Below are 16,428 nucleotides of genomic sequence, written 5' to 3'. Positions count from 1 at the left end.
TATAGCGCCACCAGGAGGCCGCTTTGTGCAAAACAAATGTTTTGACAGTACACCTACAGATTTTGTCCAAACATTACGCAAATTGGTACACAGTCTCTCTAGAGCCATTCAACGAAACGGGTTTTTCAGATTTTTCAGACTCCATCCTGATTGGCTAAGATTGGCTTCCAAAGTTCGCAGGAGTGCTCCGTTTCAAACAAAATGCTGCAAATCATGAACACATGGTGTGATTTCCGTGAAATCTTGCACGCACATTCCCACTAGGTCGAGGAAGAAATGCAACTTGAATATTTTCAACTCAGCCTCATGGTGGCGCTATAACTGGCCGATTTGTGTTTTACCTATAACTGCACCGATCTGTGTAAAACCATGCACACTCCCTAGAGGCCAAGGAAAAACCTTTGCCTGGAATATTTCACATCTGCTCTTTATAGCGCCACCAGGAGGCCGACATATGTAAAACACATTTTCTAATATTACTCCTTCACATTTTATCCAAATTTCACGCAAATCGGTACACATGCTCTCCATAGTCATGTGATCATGTGATTTGTTTCATTTCTCATAATTATCCATCCTGATTGCCTACGATTGGCTTCTAAAGTTTTCAGGAGTAGCCCGTTTTGTACCCGTTTTGTACAAATTGCCACAACTCCGCAACGCAGCGTCCGATTGCGGTGAAACTGTGCATGCCTATTCCCACTACTAGGCTGAGGAAGAAATGCCACTTGACAGTTTTCAAATCAGCCTCATGGTGGCGCTACAACAGGCCAAGTCGCGTCACACACACGTTTATATTACTCCTAAACATTTTGCCAAACATCACACACAATCCTATCCTCCTGGTGGAGACCTGTGCCCAGAAGGGCACTTTTTCTAGTTAATCAATGATTTCATTAAATTATTGATGATTTTATAATCGGTGAACCTGTGATTACTAGTGTTTACAAACTAAACACATCAGAAAATGTCTTGGTATTTGGAGTTGCAGTGATAGATCAAGACAATTGGTACTACACCTGCTACACATTGAAATACTAATGTATTTGAGTTATTTTGTTTCAGTTTCAGTAAATGCATTTTCTGTTTAATAAAAAGCTGGAGAGACATGGAGACTCGTGTTACTGAACAAACACTCTATAGCAATGAGTACTATCACAATATAGAGCTTTTTAACACTTATTTTAACCAAAGAAAATGAAGATTATCACTGGTTTGTAAAACATCACATTTTGCAGTCGATGTCAGTGGCTCTTTTTTGGCAGCTAGACACTTAAGCCCTATTTATACCTTGTAGTGAAAATAGCTATTTTGAGTATTTTCACTATTTTATATTTTATAAAAATAAACATTTGGTGTATGACATAACCCAAAATAGGGACTGATTATTAATCAATGATTTCATTAAATTATTGATGATTTTATAATCGGTGAACCTGTGATTACTAGTGTTTACAAACTAAACACAATCAGAAAATGTCTTGGCATTTGGAGTTGCAGTGATAGATCAAGAAAATTGGTATTACACCTGCTACACATTGAAATACTAATGTATTTTAGAGTTATTTTGTTATACTTGGCATGGCAGTTCCTATCTTTAATACCCTTTTACCTACCATAGGCTTTTGGTGAACGAACACACAGGATCTGCACAGTCGTTGAGACAAGGACATTTGGAGGTGATTGCGCTGTAACATAATCTTGTCTGAGTATGGATGTGGTCTCTCCGCTGTCTTGCCAGTCTGAAAGCTCTTTGTTCTGTTACTGCCCAGCTCCATCCTAATGCACGATGACAACACTTTTACAGAGAGTACATATCGTCGCTGTCGGACGGTTAATTTTAAGAAAATGAAATGAAGGGGGAAAAAACGTATACATTTTCCAATAGATCCAATGTTATTTAGTACTAACTAATAAGTTCTTGTTAATACTTTTCAATGGTTCAATATTTATAAAACCCACAGACACTTGGAGATAGGTTTCTGCCCGACAGCAACAATATACTGTGCATTACAAACCTATTCACATATCAACCACTGTTGCATATAGATTCGTGAATATTAAAATAAAATAACCCTTATACCCTAACACAAACTATGCACATAAAGTAAAGCATTTGTATCGTCCACAGATGTTACATGTCCTGTTGTGATTTAAGTAGGAAATATCACCCCATTACTGAGGATCTGACCTTGTCCTGTGACCTCCTCATTTCATTAAATGTGTTGACAAGTTGAACATTCTGTGTGACTCGTGTGTACATACGTATGAGCTAGAAGTAGGAGGGCAGTTTGTGGCAGAGTTGGGAGATGAGATGTGCATCTTGAGTGTAGGTGTATTTGGATTATACAGACTGCAGAGACGTGCATGAGACTTATATCTAACCATCAGGAATAACAGTAATACCGGTAATCAACCTTTTGGAAGGATTTTTGGCAACATGCACTAATTACAGATCCTTTAAAAGGTAAGATTGTTTTATTTGTGTTTTTAATGTATTTCCTCCATTATTCAAATATTCCGAAATGTCAGGTGCAGTAAGGTTCAAGTCTTAGTCTGTACAAAAAACATACCACATTTCTCGCTTTCACAAAGGTCAACCAAAATACAGACCCAAGTGTGAAAAGCTGGTGCTCCCTCAACGAGAAGTAGAACACATCTTCTGTTACATGTAAGGAAGCTCAGATAATAATTCCTATTTTGTGATGTAAATTATTGTCAACCTGAACAAACATTCTTTTCAACTCCTGCTCTCCGACCATAGGTGTCTTGGTTGCACTTCCACTGAACAGACATCAGACGTGGAGAATGTTATACATCAACAGCACGGAGCTACAGTCTGTCCTGCATGCCTTTCTGCAGCACTGCCTAAATGGAACAGGCATACTAGTGCCAGTGCCTCCTCAAAACTACAGCACCCAGCAGGCTGTGGTCCAGCTGGGTGGGGCAAGGGCTCAAGCTCAGTCACAGGGAATTATGTATATTTTGCTGGTCGTGGGCATGTTCAGTTTCTTCACATTTGGCATCATGCTTAGCTACATCCGCTCCAAAAAGCTAGAAAACTCCAATGATCCCTATCACCAATACATTGCGTATGACTGGGCCAAGGTCAAAACCCCTTCTAGAGTTGTTGTTCAAGCACTGCATGGCCCAGCTGCAGTTAATAGAACCAGTGACAAAGACTCTATCGTCATCTGCAACCCTGCAACACTGGAGCAATTAGAAGGCTAGATGGAGGCTAAGGTTCAAACCTCACCAATGATTCACCATGCAACTCCTTGCAACCAAACGGTTGCGAGTAGTTGCATGAAACCATTATCCCCAATGGCAGTTGCCAAGGAGTTGCATTGTTGTGACATGTCCTTAAACTGTTTTGTTGCAAGGAGTTGCATTGGTGCGGCTTGGGCGTTAGAAATAATATATTGCGGTTTGAAACATACTGTAATGCAAATGTTTTTAACGTCTAATACTAAATTAGAATTCTTCAGCAGATACAGTATGTACAGTATGTAATGCCACAGACACTTGCACCATAGAAAGTAACTGTCGCAACCAGCTCTTCCAACATTCAGTTCCTCTAAGTCAAGAAAACCATTGCAGAGTCATACACACAACACACTTGTACAATACATTTCTTAATGTATCTTGATGAAATTGTCCAGTTTCCAGAAAACCAAACAAATCAAACAATCAAATAAATTTGATTAGGAGAAAGCTAGATTGTACAACTGTATTTATGTAGCATCAATGCTTAGTGACTTATAACTTAGATTTCATATTAAATAAATCCATGATTAAAGTACATCTTCATATGACTTTTTTTGGTGTATTGTAATAAAAATAATTTCAAACATTGCTGTCAATTGAATTGAATGTTCGGTATTTTCACCTCAGTAAACTCTGCATCCATGATATCAGACCTTGTTTAGTGTTTTTAGGTCTAGAATTTGCGGCAGTTCTCTCCTTCTCCCTCTCCCTCTCATTCTCTCTGTCCTGTCTGTGCTGGCGTGCTCCTTTCTCAGCACGGTCAACCTCCCGTGCCAGACTGAAGTGAACCATTTGCATGTTGAGCATTGGCACGATGAGGTTAAGATTATCCACCATCTTGTTGAGTTTGGACAGCTCTTCTTCCACAGATGCACATAGTTGCTCCCATTGAGCACGTTCCCTTGGGGTCATGGGGTCACCCAACCTGGCCCTACCCTCCAGCAGCCTACTGCGGATCTGACCGGTTGTCTCACGGATGTCTCGCTGTGTGACGATCCAGGCTGGCTGGTAGCCATTGTCAATGAGAATGCGGTTAAGATTGTGGGTCATAGGGTCGGCATATGGGTTGTGCTGAAACTTGTCCAGTGGCTTTCCAGATCCACTCAGATTCTGAAAGTCTCCGCGGGCCATTGACTCCTGGATGAGGTCCTCCACCAATCTTTCCACAGCTTGAGTGATCTTGATCTTGCGGCTGCGCTGACGCAAATCCCTGTCCACCAGAGCACCCTCTTCCGCAGCTGCCTTCTCGTGTACCATCTGACGGTAGTTCAAAACCTCGTCAGTTGCCCGGTCCACACGGAACTGACGGTACTGTCGTTCTCTTTGGCTGGGTGTACCTGAACCTATGCCCTCGTAGCTGAGGTAATGTCTGTGTTGAGGTGCCACACTGTTTGTCTTTTCGTCATCGTCCTCTTCCCTAGCACCATCGTTCCTCTTCACTTGGCTCTGGTGTGCCAATATGGCACGGTAGGCCTGTTCTACCTGAGCAAAAAGGACGGCATCTGCTGTTGCAGCCCCAGAGTCAGGGTGGTACAGTTTGGCCATTTGGAGGTATGCCTCTCTCACCTGGGCAGGGCTGCTCTTGCCCTCCTCTGGCAGCTGCAGCCGTCGGTAGCTCTCCTTAAGACTGTGACTAATCCTGGAGCTGAGCAGTCGGAACTGCAAGGTCCTTCGTGCCAAGAGGAGCAGATAACTGCCATGATGGAAGTCACTTCGGGTGACACACAGCTGGAACATGTAACTCATATCTGCAAGCTGTGCAGAGGCTCCTGCAGAGGAAACATCATGATTTGTTAAAGATGACGACAGTACAGTTTACAAGTCAATCAATGTGACAATTACATTTTGAGCACTGAGCAGTGAAATGCCTTGTGCCAGGTTTGGTATAAAGACTGCGTCAACATTTCCATAACCAGATCAGCAGCATGGGTAAATGAATTCACACAATGGCAAGCAGCCCTAGAATGGCAGATGTTTTGTTCATATTAATTACTTTTTATGTCACAAACACAATATCTTATCTGGTGCGCTATCCTCTTAGATCAACATAGTTTATAACTAATGGGCAAGAGTCAAACAGGTTATATTATGCATACAATATACAGCCATTGAACACTATTATCATGCAACCTGATTTATTGTCTCCACCAGGCCGAAGGCATGGGGAGAGAGTATGTTTTGCACTCCGTCCTTGTGTGTGTCCGTGAGTGTGTGTGTGACCGTCTGTTACCAGCTAATCTCCGGCACCATTAACCCGGTTGATGCCACATTTTGCACACACACTCCCTGGATGCCAACGATGAACCTCTGCCCCACATTTTCCAGAACGACCTGTTATAGCGCCACCCAGAGGCCGACTTTTGAAAAACACATTTTTTGATATTACTCCTCCAGATTCTGCCCAAAAATCCCACAAATCGTTACACACTATCTCTATAGTCATGTGTTCAAGACGGATCTTTCCGATATTTCATATTCCATCCTAATTGGCTAACATTGGCTTTCAAAGTTTGCAGCATTTGCCCGTTTTGAACAAAAAGCCTCAAATCATGAACGCAGCGTGCAATTTACGTGAAATCTTTCACAGACTACTAGGCTGAGGAATACCCACTCTTTTCACATTGGCCTGTTATAGCGCCAACAACAGGTGGATTTTTGCAAAACATAATGCTTCAAATCATCCAATTGCCATAAGAAATGGCACCCTTTTCACATTGGCCTACCATCCGCCACCAGGAGGCCACAACCTGACCCGCCCTGGTGGAGACCTGTGCCCTGAGGGGCACTTTTTCTAGTTGAAGGATGTTTTATGTTTTTTGATTGATTGATTTGAATACCGTAACAGTTTGCAGGAATAAACACAGGAAGTAGGCCTACAGTTCAATACAAGGTCTGTTAAGAGCATTTATATGTAACCCAAAAAAGCCTATGGCTTGTTTGCATTGGTCCTTAATATTCCAAAATGCATACGGAGTTTACTACTATGCTGCTGTGATGCCATCCCACCGCGTACAGAGAATGTGGTCCGTGTGAATGTGTAGTGATCAAATACTATATGCGTTTCTGCCAGATGGAATGGATTTGTTATCACAAGTCAGAGCTGACCAGGCAGCAATTTGGGCACCACTTTTTTTCAGAACAGTGGGCACTCGTGGATTGGGGGGCGGGGGTAGCTTAGCCTAAGATTTAGACTCTCGTAGAGGTATTTTTCAATTCTGACGTCACCTCTACGAGAGTCTAAATCTTAGGCTAGGGGTAGCTCTGGTCCAGACTAGCCCCTATGCCACCAAAATGTGGAACGCCATACCAACAGTCATTAAGACATGCGAATCCCTTGACTCCTTCAAAACCGCTCTCAAAGGGCACCTACGGACGGCTGCAATTCGAAACTGGCCCCCGTAGAATCTGAATCCCCCTCCCCTCACTGTATATGTTTCTTTTCCCTTTTTTACCTCCTTTATGAGGTTCTTCTGTTCTTTGGCTATATAGGCAGCGGTGGCCGAACGGATAGCGGAGCGGTCTTGATACCGGAAGATCGCCAGTTCGAATCAGCGGTCCGACACGTTAAAATTACCACCGCTGAAGTGCCCTTGAACAAGGCATTGAACCACTACGATGAAATGTGTTCTATGAGCAGGGCCTGGCTGGAAACAAGTTATTGAGCTTAGCCCAGATACCCTGGGTAAATATAGTAATCATTTCATTTCAGAAGTGTCTATTTGTACGTCTCTAGATGATTTGAACATGGTGGACCCTCTTGTAAACAAGTGTAATGGTTTATTGGGTCGTCCACTCACAGTTAACAGTCTTTGTGCTTGAAATGTACTGTAATTCTGCAAACTGTTAATAAATATTTCAATCAATCAATATGTTCCCTACGCTCATTCTGTAGCTGAGCATAGTACTTGGGACGTGCAATGTAGTATGGAATATCAGCGATCAAATCACATTCACAGTGGCAGCTAGCCCCTCTTTCAACCCTACGTAAAGTTTTCTGACAAATGTCAGAAAACTTTACGTAGGGTGCCAAGAGGGGCTAAGTGGCAGCTAGTTATGCAAGCCGCGGTTGCTGACTTGATGTTATTGCTGCTAGCCTGCTATTCTACATCTACACATTGTGGCAGCGGTGGCCGAACGGATAGCGGCGCGGTCTAGATACCGGAAGGTTCCCAGTTCGAATCAGCCGTCCGACACGTTAAAATTACCACCGCTGAAATGCCCTTGAACAAGGCATCAACCACTACGATGAAATGTGTTCTATGAGCAGGGCCTGGCTGGAAACAAGTTCTTGAGCTTAGCCCAGATACCCTGGGTAAATATAGATTTCATTTCACACCCGCATTCTAGCGTTTTTTTCAACATACATTTTAAATGAAGAACACAAACCTGTTTGGCGCACGCGTGTGAATCTTGGCACTTTTATTTTTATTTTGATCTTCACAAAAGCCAAGTTCAGTTGTTCAAGGAGACATCATGTGCTAGCGCCCTTGTCAGCACTGTTCTTTTGGCAAATCTAAGTGAGCAAATATAAGACTTCCGGGGGACGATCTCTTCAAAATAAGAGTACCCTCTAGAGTATTGAAAAAAAGATTAATTTGCACATTAAAACTATAAATTAAGCATTTAAACGATGCTATAGGACACACATTATGTTTCTGTGTAAAAATAAGTAATAAGTAATGTTTCTGTGTAAAGATAAGTAATTAAAAAGTTATCTAAATGGATAAATGCTATTCACTGGAGAGCATGGACTTTATAAAGTGGACGCTGGACAAAAATCCCTGCTATGTTTCGACTAGTGTGACATACGCACGCGTCCGGGGAGACCTCCTCTACAACACCACACTGTCCGCTAAGCAGCAGAGGTGTAAAACAAAAATTGGCACCAGGTCACAGGTCAAAAAACATAAAAAAACTTCCCATTTCCAGACTACAGTGGACTAAAGTGGACGCTGGACAAAAATCCCTGCTATGTTTCGACTAGTGTGACATACGCACGCGTCCGGGGAGACCTCCTCTACAACACCACACTGTCCGCTAAGCAGCAGAGGTGTAAAACAAAAATTGGCACCAGGTCACAGGTCAAAAAACATAAAAAAACTTCCCATTTCCAGACTACAGTGGACTAAAGTGGACGCTGGACAAAAATCCCTGCTATGTTTCGACTAGTGTGACATATGCACGCGTCCGGGGAGACCTCCTCTACAACACCACACTGTCCGCTAAGCAGCAGAGGTGTAAAACAAAAATTGGCACCAGGTCACAGGTAAAAAAACATAAAAAAACTTCCCATTTCCAGACTACAGTGGACTAAAGTGGACGCTGGACAAAAATCCCTGCTATGTTTCGACTAGTGTGACATACGCACGCGTCCGGGGAGACCTCCTCTACAACACCACACTGTCCGCTAAGCAGCAGAGGTGTAAAACAAAAATTGGCACCAGGTCAGATGTAAAAAAACTTTAAAAAACTTCCCATTTCCAGGCTACAGTGGATTAAAGTGGACGCTGGACAAAAATCCCTGCTATGTTTCGACTAGTGTGACATATGCACGCGTCCGGGGAGACCTCTTCTACAACACCACACTGTCCGCTAAGCAGCAGAGGTGTAAAACAAAAATTGGCACCAGGTCACAGGTCAAAAAACATAAAAAAACGTCCCATTTCCAGACTACAGTGGACTAAAGTGGACGCTGGACAAAAATCCCTGCTATGTTTCGACTAGTGTGACGTACGCACGCGTCCGGGGAGACCTCTTCTACAACACCACACTGTCCGCTAAGCAGCAGAGGTGTAAAACAAAAATTGGCACCAGGTCACAGGTAAAAAAACATAAAAAAACTTCCCATTTCCAGACTACAGTGGACTAAAGTGGACGCTGGACAAAAATCCCTGCTATGTTTCGACTAGTGTGACATACGCACGCGTCCGGGGAGACCTCCTCTACAACACCACACTGTCCGCTAAGCAGCAGAGGTGTAAAACAAAAATTGGCACCAGGTCACAGGTCAAAAAACATAAAAAAACTTCCCATTTCCAGACTACAGTGGACTAAAGTGGACGCTGGACAACAATCCCTGCTATGTTTCGACTAGTGTGACATATGCACGCGTCCGGGGAGACCTCCTCTACAACACCACACTGTCCGCTAAGCAGCAGAGGTGTAAAACTAAAATTGGCACCAGGTCAGATGTAAAAAAACTTAAAAAAACTTCCCATTTCCAGACTACAGTGGACTAAAGTGGACACTGGACAAAAATCCCTGCTATGTTTCGACTAGTGTGACATACGCACGCGTCCGGGGAGACCTCCTCTACAACACCACACTGTCCGCTAAGCAGCAGAGGTGTAAAACAAAAATTGGCACCAGGTCACAGGTAAAAAAACATAAAAAAACTTCCCATTTCCAGACTACAGTGGACTAAAGTGTCACTGTAGTCTGGAAATGGGAAGTTTTTTTAAGTTTTTTTACATCTGACCTGGTGCCAATTTTTGTTTTACACCTCTGCTGCTTAGCGGACAGTGTGGTGTTGTAGAGGAGGTCTCCCCGGACGCGTGCATATGTCACACTAGTCGAAACATAGCAGGGATTTTTGTCCAGCGTCCACTTTAGTCCACTGTAGTCTGGAAATGGGAAGTTTTTTTATGTTTTTTGACCTGTGACCTGGTGCCAATTTTTGTTTTACACCTCTGCTGCTTAGCGGACAGTGTGGTGTTGTAGAGGAGGTCTCCCCGGACGCGTGCGTATGTCACACTAGTCGAAACATAGCAGGGATTTTTGTCCAGCGTCCACTTTAGTCCACTGTAGTCTGGAAATGGGAAGTTTTTTTAAGTTTTTTTACATCTGACCTGGTGCCAATTTTTGTTTTACACCTCTGCTGCTTAGCGGACAGTGTGGTGTTGTAGAGGAGGTCTCCCCGGACGCGTGCGTATGTCACACTAGTCGAAACATAGCAGGGATTTTTGTCCAGCGTCCACTTTAGTCCACTGTAGTCTGGAAATGGGAAGTTTTTTTAAGTTTTTTTTACATCTGACCTGGTGCCAATTTTTGTTTTACACCTCTGCTGCTTAGCGGACAGTGTGGTGTTGTAGAGGAGGTCTCCCCGGACGCGTGCGTATGTCACACTAGTCGAAACATAGCAGGGATTTTTGTCCAGTGTCCACTTTAGTCCACTGTAGTCTGGAAATGGGACGTTTTTTTAAGTTTTTTTACATCTGACCTGGTGCCAATTTTTGTTTTACACCTCTGCTGCTTAGCGGACAGTGTGGTGTTGTAGAGGAGGTCTCCCCGGACGCGTGCGTATGTCACACTAGTCGAAACATAGCAGGGATTTTTGTCCAGCGTCCACTTTAGTCCACTGTAGTCTGGAAATGGGAAGTTTTTTTATGTTTTTTGACCTGTGACCTGGTGCCAATTTTTGTTTTACACCTCTGCTGCTTAGCGGACAGTGTGGTGTTGTAGAGGAGGTCTCCCCGGACGCGTGCGTATGTCACACTAGTCGAAACATAGCAGGGATTTTTGTCCAGCGTCCACTTTAGTCCACTGTAGTCTGGAAATGGGAAGTTTTTTTATGTTTTTTTACCTGTGACCTGGTGCCAATTTTTGTTTTACACCTCTGCTGCTTAGCGGACAGTGTGGTGTTGTAGAGGAGGTCTCCCCGGACGCGTGCATATGTCACACTAGTCGAAACATAGCAGGGATTTTTGTCCAGTGTCCACTTTAGTCCACTGTAGTCTGGAAATGGGAAGTTTTTTTAAGTTTTTTTACATCTGACCTGGTGCCAATTTTTGTTTTACACCTCTGCTGCTTAGCGGACAGTGTGGTGTTGTAGAGGAGGTCTCCCCGGACGCGTGCATATGTCACACTAGTCGAAACATAGCAGGGATTTTGTCCAGCATCCACTTTATTAAGTCCATGCACTCCAGTGAATGGACTTGGGCACTCCAGTGCATGGACTTGGGCATTTATCCATTTAGATAACTTTTTTACGTTATTTAATTACTTATTTTTACACAGAAACATAATGTGTGTCTTCACAATAACTGTAATGTAATAACAATACTAATAATGTAATGTAATAATTATTTAATTAACTGCGCTTTTATTCTGAAAGCAACCGGATGTCTTAAATTTGCTAGCTCTCTGGCAGGAAGTTCTAGATTTGCCAAAAGAACGGAGCCCCCCTTGTCGCTTGTTGTTATTAGCTTCCTGGCTCTAAGGATGATGGGTAATGTAGTTATAAGGTAGCCCATTTAGTAGCCCAGCAAGTGCAACTGAGCAACAAGGGTCAAGACAAGAGTGACTTTATTTTTCTCTTTTCCTGAGATATAAATCAAATTGTAAAATAAAGCTAAAGCTATATGGATGGCATACCCACATTTCATTCAACTGCAACTTGTGCAATTAAGGCAGGACCCCAAATTAAATATGTATCCTATTTGGCCGCGGGCCACATCTGAAAAGGTTTTGCCAGGGATCCCCAGAAGAAAAGATTTAAAAATATTAAAATATTAGAATCTGATATATTTTTGAATAGCCAACATATAGGCTAAATGGTTGAAGTTGTTAAAATGATTGTGATGCTATGTTAACTATACTTTTGCTGGGGAGTGGGGATCCTGGGCAATCTATAACACACATATTTTCTATCAATTTCCGCTTACCTTTTATCGTATCTCATTACTTTTGAGTAATTCATTGAAAATGTTTGTTACTTCAGTGTGATAACTAATAATGTGATCTGCCACCTCTTATGCGATACCTCAGCAAAATTATATTGTGAACATAGACAAACAAGAGATCAGAACTAATGTGCATACCGGTATGTATTATTTTATTTGACATACGTCATTAATAAGCCACCCATAGCATTCATTGACTTCAGTGCATTGCATCAAACTTTCAGCACCTGTTTACTACCCAGGGCAGTTCACGTCGCAGAATGTGACACATCTAATCTTTCCGTCTTTACATAGCCTTGACAATAACCAGGAAAAAAGATAATATTTTGCCCATATTAGTTTCTCTGCAGTAGTCTGCGCTAGCTCCTTATAGTAAAACCTAATCCTTCTCTCCCTACAGCCTTTAGGGTATGCTACATTATGCTATTGATATGGTTGTACATTGTACTATTGCACGTTGTAGTTTTTTTTTTTTAAAGCTATATGCATCTATTATACAATTGAAAAGGTGTGCCCAAAACGCTGTTCCCAACCCAGGAACAAAAGCCACCAGCTACTACGTCACTCCAAGAGTGTCTGACACACTGCAACACACACTGCAATAACCCACTAAACACACTAACACGTCACAGACTTACCCTCCGCGTCGATCCACGGCTATCTCCTCATGTCGCGCAGCACGCCCACACTGAACACCATCCGCGTAAAAATTGTCATCGCACTGCCACTAAAGCCGGCTCCCGTCCAGACTCACAAACATCAATATCAATAATAAACACAAACACGCCACAAGCACCGACACCCCCGCCTAATTTGTTGCCACGTCTATGAAAACAAGCACAGAAACAATGCCATTCAACACGCTACTTACACACACTACCACTCGCTTACAATACGCGGACCTGGCAACACTACATCCCCTCTCCCATTTGCTCAAAGCCAACCACGTGACCCACGAGAGCTTTTATGTTTCTGCAACACCGGAAGTTACACGCTACACACACACACATTAGAAGAACAACACGAACACAACGCTACACACACACACACACACACACACACGGGCCACTGTTGCCAGGTCTATCAAAACAGGCCCAGAAACAAGCAAACAGACCCAGAAACAAAGCCTTTCACCACGCTACTTACACACACTACAACTCGCTTACAATTCACGACCCTGGCAACATTGTTCCCCGTCTTCCACAACACACACAGTCCCACACAGACACACACACACTGATTCGGACTTGGATGGACAGCGGCGCGATTACATAAATACACCGTTTAATTCATGCAAACACGACAATTGCACCACCAGTTTCATTAATGTAAACACGACAATTGCGCGACCCGTTTAATTCATGGAAACATGACAACTGCGACGCACCGAGGCGCATGGATTCTGTGTGTGTGTGTGTGCGTGCGGGGTGACTCTGAATTGGAGTGTTTATGTCAGTCAGCGATGCGATCCGTTGTTATTCAGCCAGGAAAACAATCTAAACATTGTATTAGTTTACCCTTTGGTTGGTTTGTAAACCTTTTATATCAATAAACACAAGACGTGAGTTACAGCATAGGTTTGTTTATTCCGCCATCTTGGATCTCATCCTAGCATGAACTCCCGTCCCGAAGTCTCGCGGGACTATACCAGTGTGCAACAGGTAACAGGTAGTCTGTGCTACAGTGCCACCGTGTGGTGGTAAATACATGCAGTATGTTACATCTCCCTTCTTAAATAAAAGACAGTTGTTCCATATATTTGAGGTAGCGTGGCTTGTAAGGCAAAGTCCAAAAGGCACAATCATTGGCTGAAAAATATATGTGCTCAAAATAGCAAAGTGAACTAGCAAAATAGGCACATGGCATAAATCACTTGAACAGTGCATTATACGTACTTAAACCTGGGCAAAGTGCAAAATGTTGTATATGTAAACAGGTGTAGGCATGAGGATAGCTGGTTAGAGTAAGTTCAATACTTACTATTATTCAATACCTTAGTGCAACTTCAATAAATGCAAATTCACATGTATAATAACCACAGGTAAGTTATATATGCATCAAAATAATAAATGTAAATTTCTTCAAAATGCAATAGGTTGTCTACAGGCGTGTTGCGATACTCTAGTAGACTGAGGTAGGGGTCTTTGTTCTCAGCTTTGGCCTTGTCCAGTATGCGCTTGGCTATCTGGACATACTTCTCTGCGAGGCCATTGCTCTGTGGGTAGTGGGGGCTAGTGGTGGTGTGTGTGAAACCCCATGACTCTGCAAAGCGTTGAAACTCACTCGAGCTGTAACAAGGTCCATTATCGCTGATCCAGACCTCTGCGATGCCTTGCCTGGACATGATGGACTTGAGTTTGGAGATAACAGCTGCTGAAGTACAGCTGTATAGTCTTTCCAGCTCAAAGAATCTGCTGTAGTAATCTACAACGATGAGATAGTCTCTTGAGTTCCAGGTGAATAGGTCGGTGCCTATCACCTGCCACGGCCTTTCTGGGATGGCATGTGACAGCAGGGGCTCTCTGGGGTTTGCGCTGCGTCGCTCTTGACATATGCTGCAGGCTTCCACTGCTGCCTCGATCTCTTTTCCCATGCCGGGCCAGAATAGAAGGTCTCTAGCTCTGTTTTTGCTCTTTTCCACACCCATGTGGCTGGAGTGTATGCGCTCTATCATGGTCTCCCTGAGCTTACGGGGAATGATGATCTTTTCACTCTTGAACATGATACCGTTGATTTCTGAGATTTCATCTCTGTGGTTCCAAAACTCTTGAATGCTAAGCGGGCAGTGTGACCTTGTGTCAGGCCAGCCATCCAGTGTAGCTTTTCTCAGTGTAGCGAGCTGTGAGTCTTGGCTCGTAGCCTCTCTTATTTCTGACAGTCTCTTGTCACTCACAGGAACGCTACTGATAACTGTGTGCACCTGGGCCTCCATTCCTTCATGCAGGGTTCTGTCATGGTACTCTATGGACTTCCGTGACAGCGTGTCAGCCACAGGTATGTCTTTTCCAGGCCTGTGAATGATTGTGATGTCGTACCTCTGGAGTTGCAGTATCATCCTCTGCAGTCTTGGTGGCGCTGCTGCCAGTGGCTTCTTGAGTATAGCCTCCAAAGGCTTGTGGTCCGACTCCACAACTACCTTGCGGCCATACATGTACTCGTGGAAACGTTTGCAGCCGAACAGCACAGCATACAGTTCCTTTTCTATCTGTGCATAATTCTCTTCGGTGCTGTTGAGAGATTTTGATGCGTAGGCAACTGGCTTGCTGTCTTGAAGCATGACTGCACCAAGGCCACTTTTAGAAGCGTCCACTTGGAGCCGTAGCTCTTTCTCAGGGTCAAAGTACGACAGTACTGGGCCTGGCTGCTGAGTTATCAGTTCTTTCATCTGTTTGAATGCTTTGTAGTCCAGTAATAATGTAATTTGACCTCTAACTAATTGCAAAAAAACCAAACTCAACTGATTTTGCATCTTCAATATATCCTGAATAACAGAAAGAAAGTTGCCTGGAATTGTCTGAGGGGAAAGTGTTGAAAATGGCCTGTACAGTATGGCCACCATTGACATCCTATTATAAGGCAATATTTTCTAAATTTCCTTATGCTTTAAGTAGCATGTGACATATCAAACTAGGTTGTTGTCATGATGCTGAAGCCATTCCAAGCATTCGTTTTGCATAAAAACACTCATTGGGCTAAATTTGGCCATAGCAACTTGCCAAAATGTAATGAGGTCAGCACATTTGGGCAAGTTGCTATGGCCAAATTTAGCCCAATGAGTGTTTTTATGCAAAACTAATGCTTGGAATGGATTCAGCATCATGAAAACCCCCTAGTTTGATATGTCACATGCTACTTAAAGCATAAGGACATTTAGAGAATATTACCTTATAATAGGATGTCAATGGTGGCCACACTGTACAGGCTATTTTCAACACTTTCCCCTCAGACAATTCCAGGCAACTTTCTTTCTGTTATTCAGGATATATTGAAGATGCAAAATCAGCTGAGTTCTGTTTTTTTGCAATTAGTTAGAGGTTGATCCTGTATTTTCCATAGATTTCCTGTACTATTGTCGTGGTTAGCATCCCACACAAACTCACTGTCGTGTTTTAGTAGTTGTCGCAGTGGTGAGTTGATCTCTGACAGATGTGGAGCGAATCTGGCCAGATAGTTTATCATCCCTAGGATCGTCTCCAATTCTGCCTTGTTCCGTGGTGGCTGCATCTCCTTCACAGCGTTCACCTTCTGTGGATCAGGCTTTATGCCTTCGTGTGACAGTGTGTGGCCAAAATAACTGACCTCTGACACGCAGATGTGGCATTTGTCAGGGTTCAGTCTCACACCTCTCTCTCTGGTGCGCTGCAGCATGGCTCTGAGGTGTCGGTCGTGTTCCAGCTTGGTTTTACCGAACACCAGTACATCATCGACGATGGCTGCCACGCCGCTGAGGCCCTCGTATGTCTCGTCTACACGCCGCTGG

General features: G+C 43.4%; 1 protein-coding gene across 1 annotated transcript; it reads right to left on the bottom strand.

Moving 5' to 3' along the window:
- Positions 1–3,232: 3,232 nt before the first annotated feature.
- Positions 3,233–7,785, bottom strand: dnajc28 (DnaJ (Hsp40) homolog, subfamily C, member 28). The gene is made up of 2 exons (XM_079504107.1): positions 7,654–7,785; positions 3,233–5,036 (listed from the first exon to the last, which is right to left on the bottom strand). Exon 2 carries the CDS (start codon positions 5,011–5,013, stop codon positions 3,886–3,888), a length of 1,128 nt encoding a protein of 375 aa, XP_079360233.1. The 5' UTR covers positions 5,014–5,036; positions 7,654–7,785; the 3' UTR covers positions 3,233–3,885.
- Positions 7,786–16,428: the final 8,643 nt, after the last annotated feature.

The sequence above is a fragment of the Electrona antarctica genome (genome assembly GCF_951216825.1).
Source record: "Electrona antarctica genome assembly, chromosome: 6".
NCBI lineage: Eukaryota > Metazoa > Chordata > Actinopteri > Myctophiformes > Myctophidae > Electrona > Electrona antarctica.
Note: the sequence above shows the minus strand (reverse complement) of the source record. Positions and strands in the feature narration are given on the sequence as shown.